At 38.1% G+C, this 15,759-nt stretch overlaps 1 protein-coding gene across 1 annotated transcript; it reads right to left on the reverse strand.

Moving 5' to 3' along the window:
* Positions 1–3,048: 3,048 nt before the first annotated feature.
* LOC139360450 (zinc finger protein ZFP2-like) lies at positions 3,049–5,708 on the reverse strand. Its single transcript, XM_071087696.1, has one exon. It carries the CDS (start codon positions 4,904–4,906, stop codon positions 4,430–4,432), a length of 477 nt encoding a protein of 158 aa, XP_070943797.1. The 5' UTR covers positions 4,907–5,708; the 3' UTR covers positions 3,049–4,429.
* Between the last annotated feature and the right edge of the window lie 10,051 nt (positions 5,709–15,759).

Genomic DNA, 15,759 nt, shown 5'->3' on the forward strand with positions numbered 1-15,759 from the left:
ACCAAACTTGGGATGACTAAGGCATTAGGATTATCAGGGGAAAGACTTTAAAGTAGCTGTGATAAACTTAGTTCATGAGGTAAGTATAAACACTCTTGAAATCAATAAAGATGGAGTTTTCAAGTTCTCAGTAGATAAATAAAAGCAACAAAAAAGAAAATAATGGAAATTTTACTATTGAAAATATCTTACATTAAAATTTTATTAGGGTTACTTTATAGCAGAATGAAAATGCTAGAGGAAAGATTCAAGATAGAGCAACAGAAAATTATTTCTACCATGATCATAACTGTTAAAAAGAGTAAAGATGGAATGTTTGTGCACTTTATTGCAGTTCCAAAAATAGATACAGATAGAACCTGAGGATATGGGAAATGGGAGAGAATAGTATCAATACAATGTAAGCACTATATGGCCCTCTCTGATAAAATCTTCCCCTGCCCCAAATCCCCACAATAATTGCAGCCCTCGCAAATTTTATCTTCTTACTTTCTCTTTTGTCTGTATTTGGCCGTATGTGGAAAAACATAGTTGTTTTGTAATTTTTCTAATTTAATAGAAGTTATTTTTAAATCACTCAGGGTTCATCAGGACTGAGAAATTATATCAGTAATTTGACATGTTCTCAAAAATTAAAAGGAGTTAACTATTCAATGGAGTAAAAGAGAACTCCAAGCAATGCAGAAGCAGCAGATGCAAGAAGTAGCTAGTAACTCTAGAGCTAAAGGAAGCTTAAAAAGAAGGCACTAAGAACGTCAAAGGGGAAACTCAATCCCCAAAAGCTAAGATGTACATTTCGTTGGAGAAATGTGGCTGCTATAGGTACATGCAACCTGCCAAGGGGAAAGTAACTTGAAATAAAAGCAGTCTACAGGGTGCCAGAACTCACAGAAGGGTGCCAGCAGAACACACTTGATCTGCAGAAAGTGGCCTAAAGGTGGTGGAGGAGACTACTAGAGGGTACAAGAGAGGTGAGCTCAACAATGAGGGACACTAAAGTGAAGGCAACCAGAACTTCAGCTTGCCAATCTGCTGGCAGTCACATTTTCAGAAACAAGTACTGGAACAAGGAAGAGAAGCTCCTTTGCTACGGCCGTGTATCTTTACTACTGCACTCAATATGTCCTTGCCAGTGCCAGCTGACAAATAAATGTTCATCAGTTGCAGTTCCAGGACCACAAAGTAGGTTTAGGAAGGGTAGATTTGGGTCTGAGAGTCAATACAGGCAGTAAGTGGTACAAATACACTAAATATGTTCTTATCTAGTTTGTGTACCTGGTTTGTGATGGTCATCCCTCTGCCACTTATTTTTGCTGTTTTTGGCATTCTATTGTGTGAATAGTACTGCACATTCAGTGTAATTGGAAAGCCCCTGCCCCCTTTTTAAAGAACTACCATATTCATTTACATTAATCAGTAAACAGATGCATGGTGTTATATTGCAGAGTTCTTTAATCTTAAATCTGATTACTTCCCTTGCAATTTATATGATACACAAAATTTTACAATCATGGATTATTCTGGATGGAAACTAAACGTTTTTTCATACTTATAACTGCACTTTAACTTCGGGTATGTCCACCATATTGGGAAGAACACTTTACATCATTCCTTTTGTGTTTTCACCTTGCTTTTCCAAAGGAGAAGTGAGGTATCATATTTGTGAGTTATGAAAATAGTTCATGGATGCATAGTTTATACTCTTTTTGTGTTTGGGTTTACCTGTCAGCAGAATGATACATTCCATCTCGTATGTGCTGTCACAGTAGTAAGCATCATTGGTATGGGATTCAAGGCTTACCTCAAAGAGACAGATATGCAGATTGTTCTTTTCATTCTTCAGTGGGGAGGCATGACAAGTGTACCTGTGTCTGAATGTGTCTGATCTGAAATTGAGACTATCTTTACAGATTTACATTTAAATCGCTAGGTTTTATGAATAGAATAGCCTCACTTCTTAAAAAATAAAAAAATAAAAAAACAAAAAAAATAAAAAAACAGACATTTTGAAGTCCTAATCTCTAGTACCTCAAAATATGACTTTATTTGGGACTAGAACAGTTGCAGATTTAATTAGTTAAGATGAGGTCAGAATATAGTAGTATGGACTCATAATCCAATGACTGGTGTCCTTGTAAACTAGCTATATGAAGACTCAGAGGCACATAGGGAAAACACCATGTGAATGCAAAGATAAAGATTGGAGTTATACAGCTGGAAGCTAATGAATGCAAGAATCTGAACAAACCATCAAAAGGAAGATGACAGGGAGGTTTCAGCTTTCAGAGGGAGCATGGCCCTGCTGACTCCTTGATTTCAGACTTCCAGCTTCCAGAACTATAAGACGAAAAATGTGTTAAGCCACCCAGTTTGTGGTACTTTGTTATGCAAGCCCTAAGAAACACATACACTAGGTTTTGCAGGGATACAGTAAGAAGCACATCTGGTAATAGGTCCAACCCCCATTCCCCATTTGAGCAATACCACCACCAAAGTGACATTTTAATTCCATTTCTTTGAAAATAGAAGCTGTGTCTACTTTTTCAGAACTCAGCTAGGGACAGAAGAGTTGTGATTACTGATCAGTTTTAGAGTTCAGTCTTTTTAATAAATTTTTTTTCCTGACTGACCAGAGTACAATTTGGTTTTAAAATCTTACTATTCAAGCTGGGCATGATGGCTCACGCCTGTAATTCCAGCACTTTGGGAGGCTGAGGCAGGTGGATCACTTGAGGTCAGGAGTTCGAGACCAGCCTGGCCAAGATGCCGAAACTCTGTCTCTACTGAAAATACAAAAATTAGCTGGGCATAGCGGTAGTAGTCTGTAATCCCAGCTACTTGGGAGGCTGAGGCAGGAGAATCACTTGAACTTGGGAGGCAGAGGTTGCAGTGAGCTGAGATCATACCCTTGCACTCCAGCTTGGGCAACAAGAACAAAACTCTTGCTTAAAAAAAAAAAAAAAAAAAACAACAAAAAACAAAAACCTCTTACTCAACAGGCTGAAAAGAACTACCATATCCATTTACATAAATCAGTAAAGAAAAAAAAGATACACGGTATTATATTACATAGTTCTTCTTTAATCTTAAATTTGATCACTTCCCTTGCGATTTATATGATACACAAAAATTTACAATGATGTATTCTGGCTGGAAGCTAAACATACAAACTAGGACAAGTAATATCTGACAGACAATTTTCTTTCATTATCTTCTGAAATTTGAAAATCATTATATATATGTTCTACAAACTCACACACAAAGCAAATACATACATATGGGACCATTCTTAACTTACTGCTCTGACTATACCACATATTCAAATATGCAACAAAGTGATATTTGTCATACTGAGGTTATTTACTCTTCATAACTATTTGGTGTTGTTTTCCATGAATGCATGGTAATGTGGCAGGATGAGAACTTTTATTCTAAAATTGCTTATGTAGACAACCTTTCCCCTTATCACTGCACTATTTCTCCTCAATAAATATTCTCTGATGCACAATGAGTTTTGGCTTTATGCCAGAGGCATCTCATCCACAGGTCTTCAGTTATCTGTATTCTCGGGTATAAAAATTCATTTGCTTGAAAAGCAATCCAGGATTCAACATATTCATGAGATTTTTTTTCTCAGTAAAAATTCCCTATTTTATGATGGCCTATGCAAAAATATTTGCTGCACTCAAAAAGTTTTGTTTCTGTGTGACATACAATAGAATTTATCTTCTCAAAATTTCCAGCTTTCAATTAATTCATATTGCCTTTAACCGAATATGAGGCTACACTGTTAGGAGATAATATTCCCTTGTTCAATGCATTGAAAAAAATCTGTCTCCTGAATAACTTTTCTGATGCTTACAAAGGCCAAAATTAATGAGAAAATAGCCAACTTTCTCTGAACTCATAGGTTGTCTCTCATATGAATCATCTTATATTCAGGGATATTTGACATCTCACTGAAGTCCTTCCAGCACTTACTGTGTTTGTGAAATTTGTTTCCTGTATGAATTTCCTGATGGGTAGTGAGAAAAGATTTGACAGAAAAAGATTTCCCACATTCACTGCACTGATAAGGCATCTCTCCTGCATGACATCTCTCATGGACACTGAGGTATGATTTCTCAAAAAAGCTTTTCCCACATTGACTACATTGATATGGCTTTTCTCCTGTACAACATTTCTGATGCCTGATGAGCTGTGACTATTGGTTGAAGATTTGACCACATGGAATGCATCCATAGGGTTTTTCTCCAGTATGGCATCACTGATGGATAAGATGGCTCTTTTGGCAGAAGGCTTTTCCGCATTCATTGCATCTATGGGATTTCTCTCCAGTATGAATCAACTGATGTCTACAGAGCATTGCCATACTGCTAAACGCTTTTTGCCATTCAAGACACACAAAGGGCTTTTCTCCTGTATGTGTTCATTGATGTATAATGAGCATTGCTTTTTGTATAAAAGCTTTTCCACAATCAGTGCATTCACAGGGTTTCTTTCCTGCATGAGTCCTCTGATGGACAATGAGATGTGACTTATCTATAAAAGCTTTTCCACACTCAATGCATTCATAAGGCTTCTCTCCTGTATGAATTCTCTGATGTGTTATGAGAGATGACTTTTTATTAAAGGCTTTCCTACATTCCCTGCATTCATAAGGTTTTTCTCCTATATGCATTCTTTGATGAACAGTAAGCTGTGAGTTGTCTATAAAAGCTTTCCCACATTCACTGCATTCATAAGGTTTCTTTCCTGTATGAATTCTTGATATTATGAAGTGACTTTTTATTAAAGGATTTCCCTCATTCCTTGGATTCATGAGGTTTTCTTCCTGTATGATTTCTCTGATGTACAGTAAGCTGTGATGTGTGTATAAAAGCTTTCCCACATTCAGTGCATTCATAAGGTTTTTCTCCTGTGTGAATTCTTTGATGTGTTATGAGGTGTGTGTTTTTATTAAAGCCTTTCCCACATTCCTTGCATTCATAGGATTTTTCTCCTACATGAATTCGCTGGTGAACAACAACCTGAGATTTACTACAGAAGGCCTTTTCACATTCTCTACATCAATAGGGTTTATCTCCTGTATGAATTCTTTGATGGATAATTGGGTTTGACTTCTGCATAAAACGTTTTTCACAATCACTACACGTGAAATGTTTCTCTCCTGTATGCACTCTGTAATGTAATCTGAGTGTTGCCTTCTCCCTGTAAGCCTTTCCAAATTCTTTGCCTTCGTAGGGTTTTTCTCCTTTATGAATCCTCTGGTGTAGAATGAGATGATACTTTGTTCTGAAGGCTTTCTGACACTCAGCACATCCATATGGTTTCTCTCCTGTATGAGTTCTCTGGTGCAGAGTGAGATGACATTTTGTACTGAAAGCTCTCTGACATTCACTGCACCGATATGGCTTCTCTCCTGTATGAGTTCTCTGGTATATGATAAGCTTTGACTTATACCCAAAGGATTTTGAACATTCACTGCATTCATAAGGTTTCCTTTCTGTGTGAATTCTGTGATGTCTTGTAAAATTTGTCACTACACTGAAAGCCTTTACACATAAATTATGCTCACAGTACTTGCCTTGAGAGTGGAAGGTTTCAAGTATGGTGCAGAAAAGTGATTTCCCATGACTGTTTAATTCATCAGAGTTCATTTTTGCATGGCTTTTACTCTGAAAATTTGAATATAAATTCTGTTTCAAACTTACTCCTCCTGAGTCACATTTATGGAATCTGTCTCTGAAGGGAACAAAGCTTGCACTCCAAGAAAATATTTTTCCCAATGCATTATTTTCACAGTCTATCTTCAAAGGTTCAACCTTCTTAATATCTTCCTGATGCCAATCATATGCTTGCCACATTAGTTCTAGTGAAAAACAAACAAAAAACAATGAATTCTACCATTATCATGAAATGGAGAGGGATGGAATCTCAAGTTCATACACAAGAAAAATTCAGAAAGTGATCTGCAGATACACAGTGTAAGGCTGAGACATTCAATAAAAGAAATATATAATAGGCTTGAAGGACACAGGTGTCATCAAACTTGGAAAAGATTCTAGGAATATTTGAAAGCATAATAGAAGAGGTCTATAAATATTGGGAGGAGGTGAAGGGTGGTTGTATCTAATAGGCTGCAAAAGAAGAGTGACTAAGCAAAAAGGCAAGGGCCAAATAGGCAAGAATCTCAACCAGAGGGAGAAAAAGAGGCACATCTCCTATGAGTCATATATAGAAGCTGTGTCCACTTTTTCAGAACTCAGCTAGGGACAGAAGAGTTGTGATTACTGATCAGTTTTAGACCTCAGTCTTTCTAATACACTTTTTTTCCTGACTGACCAGAGTACAATTTGGTTTTAAAATCTTACTATTCAGGCTGGGCATGGCGGCTTATGCCCGTAATCCCAGCACTTTGGGAGGCCGAGGCAGGTGGATCACTTGAGGTCAGGAGTTCTATGTGCTATGTATCATTTAGAAATTTTACATATATTAACATAATAATCTGCACAATAACCCTTGTTTAAGCACTATTATGTTATTTTTATGAGAAGAGATTTTTAAGTTTCCTAGCTGTGCCTTGTAGATCTGCCACATTTCCTTAAAGATTACTGTTCACTGGGTCCCTATGCTGGAACACAAAGACTGAAGAGGAAGAGGAAGATCCATCAAAGATATTTCTTCACACTTGATGCCCAGGAAATATTTACTGATATCAAGGAATTTATGTGCTTTCTCCTTCTGGACAAAGTAAATCTTGTAACTTTTAAAAATTCTCTTGTGATGGTTGACAGTACTGCCACAGAAATTTTTGCAACTTAATTTAGATCCTGCTACTTATACGGCATTGTCTAATTATTAGCACCTTTCAGGACCCTATGACCTGAAGATAGATCTCCCTTCCTAATTGGCTACTCTTGATCGTTTATTCTGTCTCCTAGTCTAACCACATCCCTGCCAGCCAGAGTGTACTTATATTCGTTTTTCTCTTTGATTACATATATTGTTACAAACTTCTAAAAATCTAATGGGAAGTAAATAAACACGTCACCTGGAACTTTGTCACGTTCAAGAGCTTTCAGAAAATGGCCAGTACTTTTAGTATCTGTTTGTCCTGCAATTCTGATAATGTCTCATCAAGGATATCCTCAACAAAGATGAATTTCTAGATATGAGATATACTTTTTTCCTTTACAGGAGCTGCCTCATTCTAAGAAGTCAGCATCTATGGATTCAAACAAAAATGTGTTTTAAGTAGAAATAATAAAAAGGAAGTCCTTATACATAAAAAGACTTTTCTTTTTAAAATTAATTCATTTCCTATACCTAACAAATAAAACTGTATTTATCAGTACAACACGTTGTTTTGCAATAAGTATATACTGTGGAATAGCTAAATCAAACTAATTAACATATATATTACTTCACATACTTGCCATATTTTTGTGGTGTGAACACTTAAAATCTATTCTCTTAAGCAATTTTCAAGAATACAATACTTGGCCAGGCACGGTGGCTCACACCTGTAATCCCAGCACTTTGAGAGGCCAAGGCAGGTGGATCACCTGAGGTCGGGAGTTTGAGACCAGCCTGACCAACATGGAGAAACCCCATCACTACTAAAAATACCAAATTAGCCGTGGTGTTGTATACCTGTAATCCCAGCTACTCGGGAGGCTGAGGCAGAAGAATCGCTTGAACCCGAGAGGTGGAGGTTGTGGTCAGCCGAGATCACGCCATTGCACTCCCGCCTGGGCAACAAGAGCAAAACTCTACCTCAAAAAAAAAAAAGAAAGAAAAGAAAAGAAATACTACAAACCTTGTTATTTACTACAGTCACCATGTTGTACAATAGATCTCTTAAACATAAAAGTTCATGTCCTATCTAACTGAAATTTTTCATTCTTTCACCAACATTTCCACAACCCTCTCCCTCCCCTAGTCATGGTAACCACCATTCTACTCTCCATTTCTATGAATTCAATAATTTTAGATTCCACATGTAAGTGAGATCAAGCAATATTTGTCTTTCTTTGTGAGGCTTATTTCACTTAACATAATGTATTCCAAGTTCATCTATGTTGTCACAAGTGACAGGATTGCCTTCTTTTTTATGGCTCAAGAGTATTCCATTGTGTATATATGCCATGTTTTCTTCATTCATTGTTGCTGGACACCTAGGTTGATTACTTCTCTTGGCTATTGTGAATAATGCTGCAATGAACATGGGAGTGCAGCTATATCTACAAAGTGCTGATTTCATTTCCTTTGGATATGTGCCCAGTAGTAGGATTGCTGGATTATATGGTGGTCATATATATATATATATATATATTTTTTTTTTTTTTTTTTTTTTTGGAGACAAGAGTCTTGCCCTATTGTCCAGGCTGGAGTGCAGTGGCACTGTCATGGCTGACTGCAGCCCCAACCTCCCAAGCTCAAGCAATCCTCTCACCTCAGCCTCCTGAATAGCTGGGACTACAGGTGTGTCCAGCTAATTAGTCCACCATGCCCAGCTAATTTTTTATTTCTTGTAGAGACAAGAACTCACTATGTTGTACAGGCTGGTCTCAAACCCCTATGCTCAAGCAATCCTCCTGCCTTGGCTTCCCAAAGTGTCAGGATTACAAGAATGAGCAACTTTGCCTGACCTATTTGTAATTTTCTGAGAGAAACCTCCTTAATGTCTTCCATAATGGATATACTAATTTACATTACCACCAACAGTGTGCAAGGGTTCCTTTTTCTCCACATGCTTACCTTTTATATATTTTTTATAACTGCCATTCAAACAGGTGTGAAGTAATATTTCATTGTGGATTTAATTCCCATTTCTGTGATAATTAGTGATGAATATCTTTTCACAAATTGTTGGCTGTTTGTATGTCTTCTTTTGAAAACTTCAGGCATGGGACTGTTTTAGGCATGTTATTATAATCTCATTTAATTGTTACAACAGCCCTATGAAGTACAGTCTAAGATTATTCAATTTTAGGAAAAAAAACAAGAAAGGAAAGACCACACATCTAGTTGACTTCTAACAGAATCTAATAAGGGTATTGCCTCAGTAATGGAGACCAAGTAATGCTACATAAAAGACTGTTTAGGACCCCCCACGTAACAAAGTTTACAAACAAGCCTCAAAAGAATTAAGCCATTTTAATGTAGCTTAACTACATCAAACCTCAAAAACAGTTGAAGAAATAAAAGAAGTCCAGTAAACAACAATGTAATGTTGACAATGTCTGACATCCAATTAGTCAAAAGTTACCAGACATGCAAAGATGCAGGAAATGACCTACTGCCAGGCTGAAAATCAAGCAAGAAAGACCAAAAATGTCAAAAGTGATAGAACTGGCAGGCAAGTCCATTTAAAAATGCTATATTATATATACTCCATATATTCAAGATGTTAGAAAAAAGCAAGAGCATGATGTGGAAAATAAAATGTTTAACAAATATGATCAAAACTATTAGATATTCATCTTTGCCTTGCACTTCACACCAAAATTAACTCCACATGGATTACAAATATAAGAATCAAAACTGTAAAACTTCAACAAGAAAGCATAAAAAATATGTAAGTAACCTTGTATTAGGCAATGATTTCTTAAATAGGACACTGCATAATAGAAAAAAATAATAAATTTAGACTTCGTAAATAGTAAGCAAGCTTCAGAATACCGTATTATAATATCTTCATTATAAAACTTACAAGCAAAACTAAAGAGTATAAATTCTTTAAGAATTCATAAATATGTGATAAAACTAAGTAAGTTCAAGTTGTTGTAAAACCAAATCAAAGGCTGTAATTATGCATTTAATCAGGCCTACTTTTATAAACTAAAAAAAGAAAAAATATCCATAATATGCACTTCAGTTTTAAAATGCATGACAGATACTTTGGTGTAGACAGTAAATTTAAGGGGAGTTTTATTATCTGCTTTTTATTGATGATAGGCATGTAAGGATATTGTAATAAACTTAAAGATCTCACTACTGAGCATATTTCCAAAGGAAATGAAATCACTGTGTGGAATAGATATCTGTACTATATATTCATTGCAGCACTATTCATAATACCTAAGATATGGAATCAAAGCAGTGTCTGTCAGTGGATGAATGGATAAAGAAAATGTGGCACAGATACACAATGAAATACTATTCAGCCATAAAAATAGAAAGAAATCTTGTCATTTGTGACAACATAGGTGAACCTGGAGGACATTATGTTAAGTGAAATAAGCCAGGCAGAAAAAGATGAATATTATATGATCTCCTAGCACTGACACCCATAATGCCCCCATGCTCAATAGCATAGGAATGGATAAAAAGGACTTCTGGAATGCTCCATTGCTTGATCTGAGTGGTATTACACACTTGTCCACATATAGGTGTTCCCATCACATGTTAAAATGTCATGTGTGTCTAATCGTGTTTAATATACTCTTCTGTAATGGTATGAATGTTTTAATAATTGCATACGCCCTGTCTTTACACAGCTAGTTGTCAGGTAGGGTGAATGGCTCTACTCAAAAGACAGTTTTCTGTTTTTTGCTTTGTTTTGAGACAGGGTTTCACTCCCGTTGCCCAGGCTGGAGTGCAATGGCACAATCTTGGCTCACTGCAACCTCTGCCTCTGCCTTCAGGCTCAAGCAATTCTGCTGCCTCAGCCTCCAGAGTAACTGGGACGACAGGCACAGGCTGCCCCACCTGGCTAATTTTTGTATTTTTTGTAGAGACAAGGTTTTGCCATGTTGCCCAGACTGGTCTCGAATTCCTAAGCTCAAGTGATCTGACCGTTTTGGCTTCCCAAAGTGTGGGATTACAGGCATGAGCCGGGTGATGGGCCCTGACCCAAAAGACAGTTTTCTTACTTCCTACTCCTTACTCCCTTTCTCTAACTCAACACCATTGGGTCTTAAGTGGTCTGCTCAGCAATTACAGATACTTCTTAGAACCCACTATCTCAAACTTCCCAATAGGGACAACAATTTTTGGCCAGCCACAAGTAAAAAGTGAGCCAGGAGCCAGTAATCTCATGTGAAAAGGGCACTATCCTAAGATTTAACATTTTTTCTCTTTCTCTTTTACCTGCTGGATCTTGGGTGATCTGCGTTGTATTCGTCTTTTTACAGATGCATTAGAGGATTTCAGTCCTCAACTGGACCAATCTAAAGGATAGTGGCTGTCCAGTTTCCAGAACAGGTAACTGTATGGGAGTCTATGTAGTACAGCCTGGTTCTGAACCTGGCCATATGATCTTTAAATATAATGAAGGCTCTGTTGCTACCTTCTATAATATCCCCAGATCTGTAGGCTTCTTGGCTTCAGAAAGTTTCACTGTTGCTTTCTTGCTTGAAACTTTCATTGAGACTAAGTTTCTCTTTTTCAGCTTGCTAGTCTTCTTCAGTGTGTAAGCCCCCTTCTTTCTTAAATACTACACCCTTAAAGGATTGACATCGTGACGGTGTTGTGCTTTGTAGGACAATACATTATTGTAAGATCCAAGTTGAGGCATTTGGGGGTGAAGGGTTATGATGTCTGCTATTTACCTTCAAATAGTTCAGTCAAAAGCAGCAAACTGGATAGAAGAGCGATATAGATTACAGGTAGAAGATAAAGAAAATATGGCAAAAATTAACATTTGTTGAATCTATGTGATGTATGTAAGGGTCTCTGCTATACTATTCTTTTAAGTTTTTCTATGTGTCTGAAAAATTTTATAATAAAATCCTTGAGAAATCTACCAGTGACTGATACTGGATTGTATGTAATTGATTCTTGGGTTGCTTGTTTTCTGTGTAGCAGGAAATCCAAGAATAAAGTGGAGGTTCTGTCTATCATATATCATTGGCATAAATATTCTCAGTGCTCATCTGATAATAATCCATTCTGCACCCATCTGGGAAAGACCAGGTTTCTGTTTAGTTTACCAGGATGAAAGCCTGTGGAGAAGGTAATGAATTCATGCTACTTGGATTTTTTTTTTTTTTTTGAGATAGGATCTCACTCCAGATGGGGTGCAGTGGCATGATCATAGCTCACTGCAGTCTTGACCTCCTGAGCTCAGGCAATCCTCCTGCCTCAGTCTCCTGAGTAGCTGGGACTACAGGCATGCACCACCATGCCCAGCCATTTTTTTTTTTTTAAGAGGTGAGGTCTCGCTATGTTACCCATGCTTCTCTTGAACTCCTGGACTCAAGCAATCCTCCAATCTTGGCTTCCCAAAGTACTGGGTTCACAGGTGAGAGCCACTGTGCCCAGCCTATTTGAAATTGATTGACCTTCTTAGATGGACACAATAATTTTCATCAAATTTGGGAAAGTTTGGCCATTATTTCTTCAAATATTCTGTTCCTTATTCCCTTTATTCATGCTCTGAGACTTACATTACATATATGTTGGTATGCTGGAAGGTATACCATATGTTTCTGAGGGTCCATTCTCTTTATGTTTTTCACTATTTTTCTCTTTCACTTCTTCATGTTCCACAGACTGGATAACTTCCATTGACCCAGCTTCGTGTTTGCTTATTCTCTCTTCTGCCAGCTCGAATCTGTTGTTGAGACCTGTTCTCTTTGTTGCTACTTCATAGGTCTTTATACATGGTTTATTTCAGTTCCTTGAACATATTTAACATAGCTGACTTTTAATCTTTGCATATAAAGTCTGACATATGAGCCTCCTCAGGGATAGTTTCAGTTGACAACCTCATTACCTGAATATGGACTACACTTTTCTGATTCTTTGTGTGTCACAAATTTTTCTTGAATACAGAAATTTTAGATCATATAAAGTTGTTTCTTTGGAAATCAGATTCCCTCTCTGCCCAGGGTTTATTGTTGCTGTTGTTGCTGCAGCTTGTTTAGTGGCATTCCTGGAGTAATTCATGTATTCCCTGCAGTGTGCAGTCACTTGAAGTCTCTTCTTGGTTAGCTAATGATTAATCAAGATTTCCTTCATTTCTTCGAGCAAGTTTTCCACTCTTTGCTGAGGGCACTGTGTGTGTGTGTATGTGTGTGTGTGTGTCTACTTCAATGCTCAAGCAGTTTATAAGTCTACTTTAGCCTTCTCTTCCTTCTTCTCAAGGGCTTCAAGATCAGCCAGAGGTGAACTACTGGTACCCTCAGGTATCTCAAGGGCATGCACACATCCCTGTGTATGTGTTGGGCCTTCTAGATCCTCAGGAATATGTCAGAGTATTCAAGAGCTCCCTATTAACATCTTCTTCTTCAGATGTCCCTTTAACAATTTTTTCAGAGCTCCTGTTTGCTCCCTAACGGTACTGCAGGCTTAGGCTACTACAACGTTAAACAATTGAAGCTGATTTTTTTTGACCAGTGCCCTAGTATCGCACTTTTCCTTCAAAGTCAGCTTTGAGTCAGGTGAAAGAATGACTTAGGACAAAGAATGGAACTGCATCATGGAGCTGTAAGATAACATACATAATGACATTGCTCTGAGTATGAGGCTTTTTGAGGACTTCCATGCTTATTTGTCTCCTCTGATGTAAGGGTGGTGATTGCAAGGCTGATGGTTTTCATGGCTACTGTGGTTCTGAGGCTGCTGTTTTCCAAAGGTAATGCAGATCTGGGGAAAGGGATATGGAAGTAGGCCAAAATTCCACATACCCCAGTATTTTTAATGAAGTTCAAAATGTTTTTCTTCAAAAAGAAAAATGCTGTTCAAAATACTGTAAGCCTTTGGTTATTTTCCAAACTTGACTGTGACAATATTTATGTTGATTTAATGAAAGAATGGATATACAGAGGCCTTGCCTCTGCTATTCTGGACATCATGCCTTATCATGTAATTTATTTTTTGCGCAGTAATCTCTAGGATAAAATTTATTAATTTTACAAGTAAAGACCCTAAGTCTTCTAATGATTAAATGGTTTACCATGGGTTATACAGTTGATGCACAAAGCCATTACTGTTTATCAATACATAATACTGCACCAATTTAATAATTGTGCTAATGAACCGTTAAAAATTTGAATATATCCCCAGATTATTTCTACCCAACCTCACCTCCATGCTTCCATCAAGTTATCTCAAAGGAAAAATACAGAGAGCATCAGGATAATGCTAACACACAGTTTTGTGTTTATTTGGTTGTATGCCTGCCTTCTGAGTAAAGCCTCTAGTCGCTAAGTCAATGTCATGCAAATCCTTTAATTATCCATATCTTAGGTGCATGTCTGTCATATTCTAGACATCCACACATCTGTGGGGAAAAGAAAGACAGATCAGCCTGTTACTGTGTCTATGTAGAAAGAAGTAGACATAAAGAACTCCATTTTGTTCTGTACTAAGAGCAATTCTTCTGCCTTGAGATGCTGTTAATCTGTAACCCTAGCCCCAACCCTGCGCTTGCAGAGACATGTGCTGTGTTGACTCAAGGTTTAATGGATTTAGGGCTGTGCAGGATGTGCTTTGTTAAAAAAGTGCTTGAAGGCAGTATGCTTGGTAAAAGTCATCGCCATTCTCTATCTCGAGTACCCAGGGACACAATACACTGCAGAAGGCCACAGGGACCTCTGCCTAGGAAAGCCAGGTATTGTCCAAGCTTTCTCCCCATGTGATTGCCTGAGATATGGCCTCGTGGGAAGAGAAAGACCTGACTATTCCCCAGCCCGACACCCGTTAAGGGTCTGTGCTGAGGAGGATGAGTGAAAGAGGGAGGCCTCTTTGCAGCTGAGATAAGAGGAAGGCATCTGTTTCCTGCAGGTCCCTGGGAATGGAATGTCTTGGTGTAAAACTCGATTGTGTGCTCTACTTACTGAGATAGGAGAAAACCGCCTTAGGGCTGGAGGTGAGACATGCTGGCGGCAATACTGCTCTTTAATGCACTGAGATGTTTGTGTATGTGCACATCAAAGCACAGCACCTTTCCTTAAACTTATTTATGACACAGAGACCTTTGCTCACATGTTTTCCTGCTGACCCTCTCCCCACTATTACCCTATAGTCCTGCCACATCCCCCTCTCCGAGATAGTAGAGATAGTGATCAATAAATACTGAGGGAACTCAGAGACCAGTACCGGCGCGGGTCCTCCGAATGCCTAGCATTGGTCCCCTGGGCCCACTGTTCTCTATACTTTGTCTCTGTGTATTATTTCTCTTCGCAGTCTCTCGTCCCACTTGACGAGAAACACCCACAGGTGTGGAGAAGCTGGCTTCCTTCACAAATCCTTGCTTTATTAAGTCAATAACCAGATTCTTTGAAGAAGAGACACTGTTGTGAACAGGACCGTCAGTAATTTTGGATTTTTTTTTCACCATTTAAGACCAGAAACATGGTGCTCAGGGACCTCGAAGCATCACGATCAGGGGGCTGAGGGAGGGATAACATGCTGTCTGAAAGGTGGTAGTATGCTGCAGCCAGAGGCTTGATTGGAAAAGAACAGCATTATAAATGAGCAGGACAAAATTGAAGAAGTAAAACAAAATGAAAGTACTTCCTAGAAGCAGCATGATTTGAATGGCTTTTGCCTCAGGGGAGAATCTGTAGGAGTTGCTGAGGGTGTGAATATGCCTCACTCTCCAGTGGTGTCTATGTAGGAGGAGTACCATGTAGATACTAGCTCCAACCATGAGTCCCATGAACACAACATCCGGGAAAGTCAACAGAAATGTGTATTTTGTGTAATCTCAGCACTTTGGAAGGCCGAGACAGGCAGAACACGAGGTCAAGAGATCAAGACCATCCTGGCCAACATGGTGAAACCTCACCTCTCTAAAAATACAAA

Source organism: Macaca nemestrina, chromosome 20 (genome assembly GCF_043159975.1).
Source record: "Macaca nemestrina isolate mMacNem1 chromosome 20, mMacNem.hap1, whole genome shotgun sequence".
In the NCBI taxonomy this organism is placed as follows: domain Eukaryota; kingdom Metazoa; phylum Chordata; class Mammalia; order Primates; family Cercopithecidae; genus Macaca; species Macaca nemestrina.

Excerpts from the sequence above, each read along its gene's own strand:
- LOC139360450 (XM_071087696.1), bottom strand. The coding sequence starts at position 4,906 with ATGAATGCACTGAATGTGGGAAAGCTTTTATACACACATCACAGCTTA.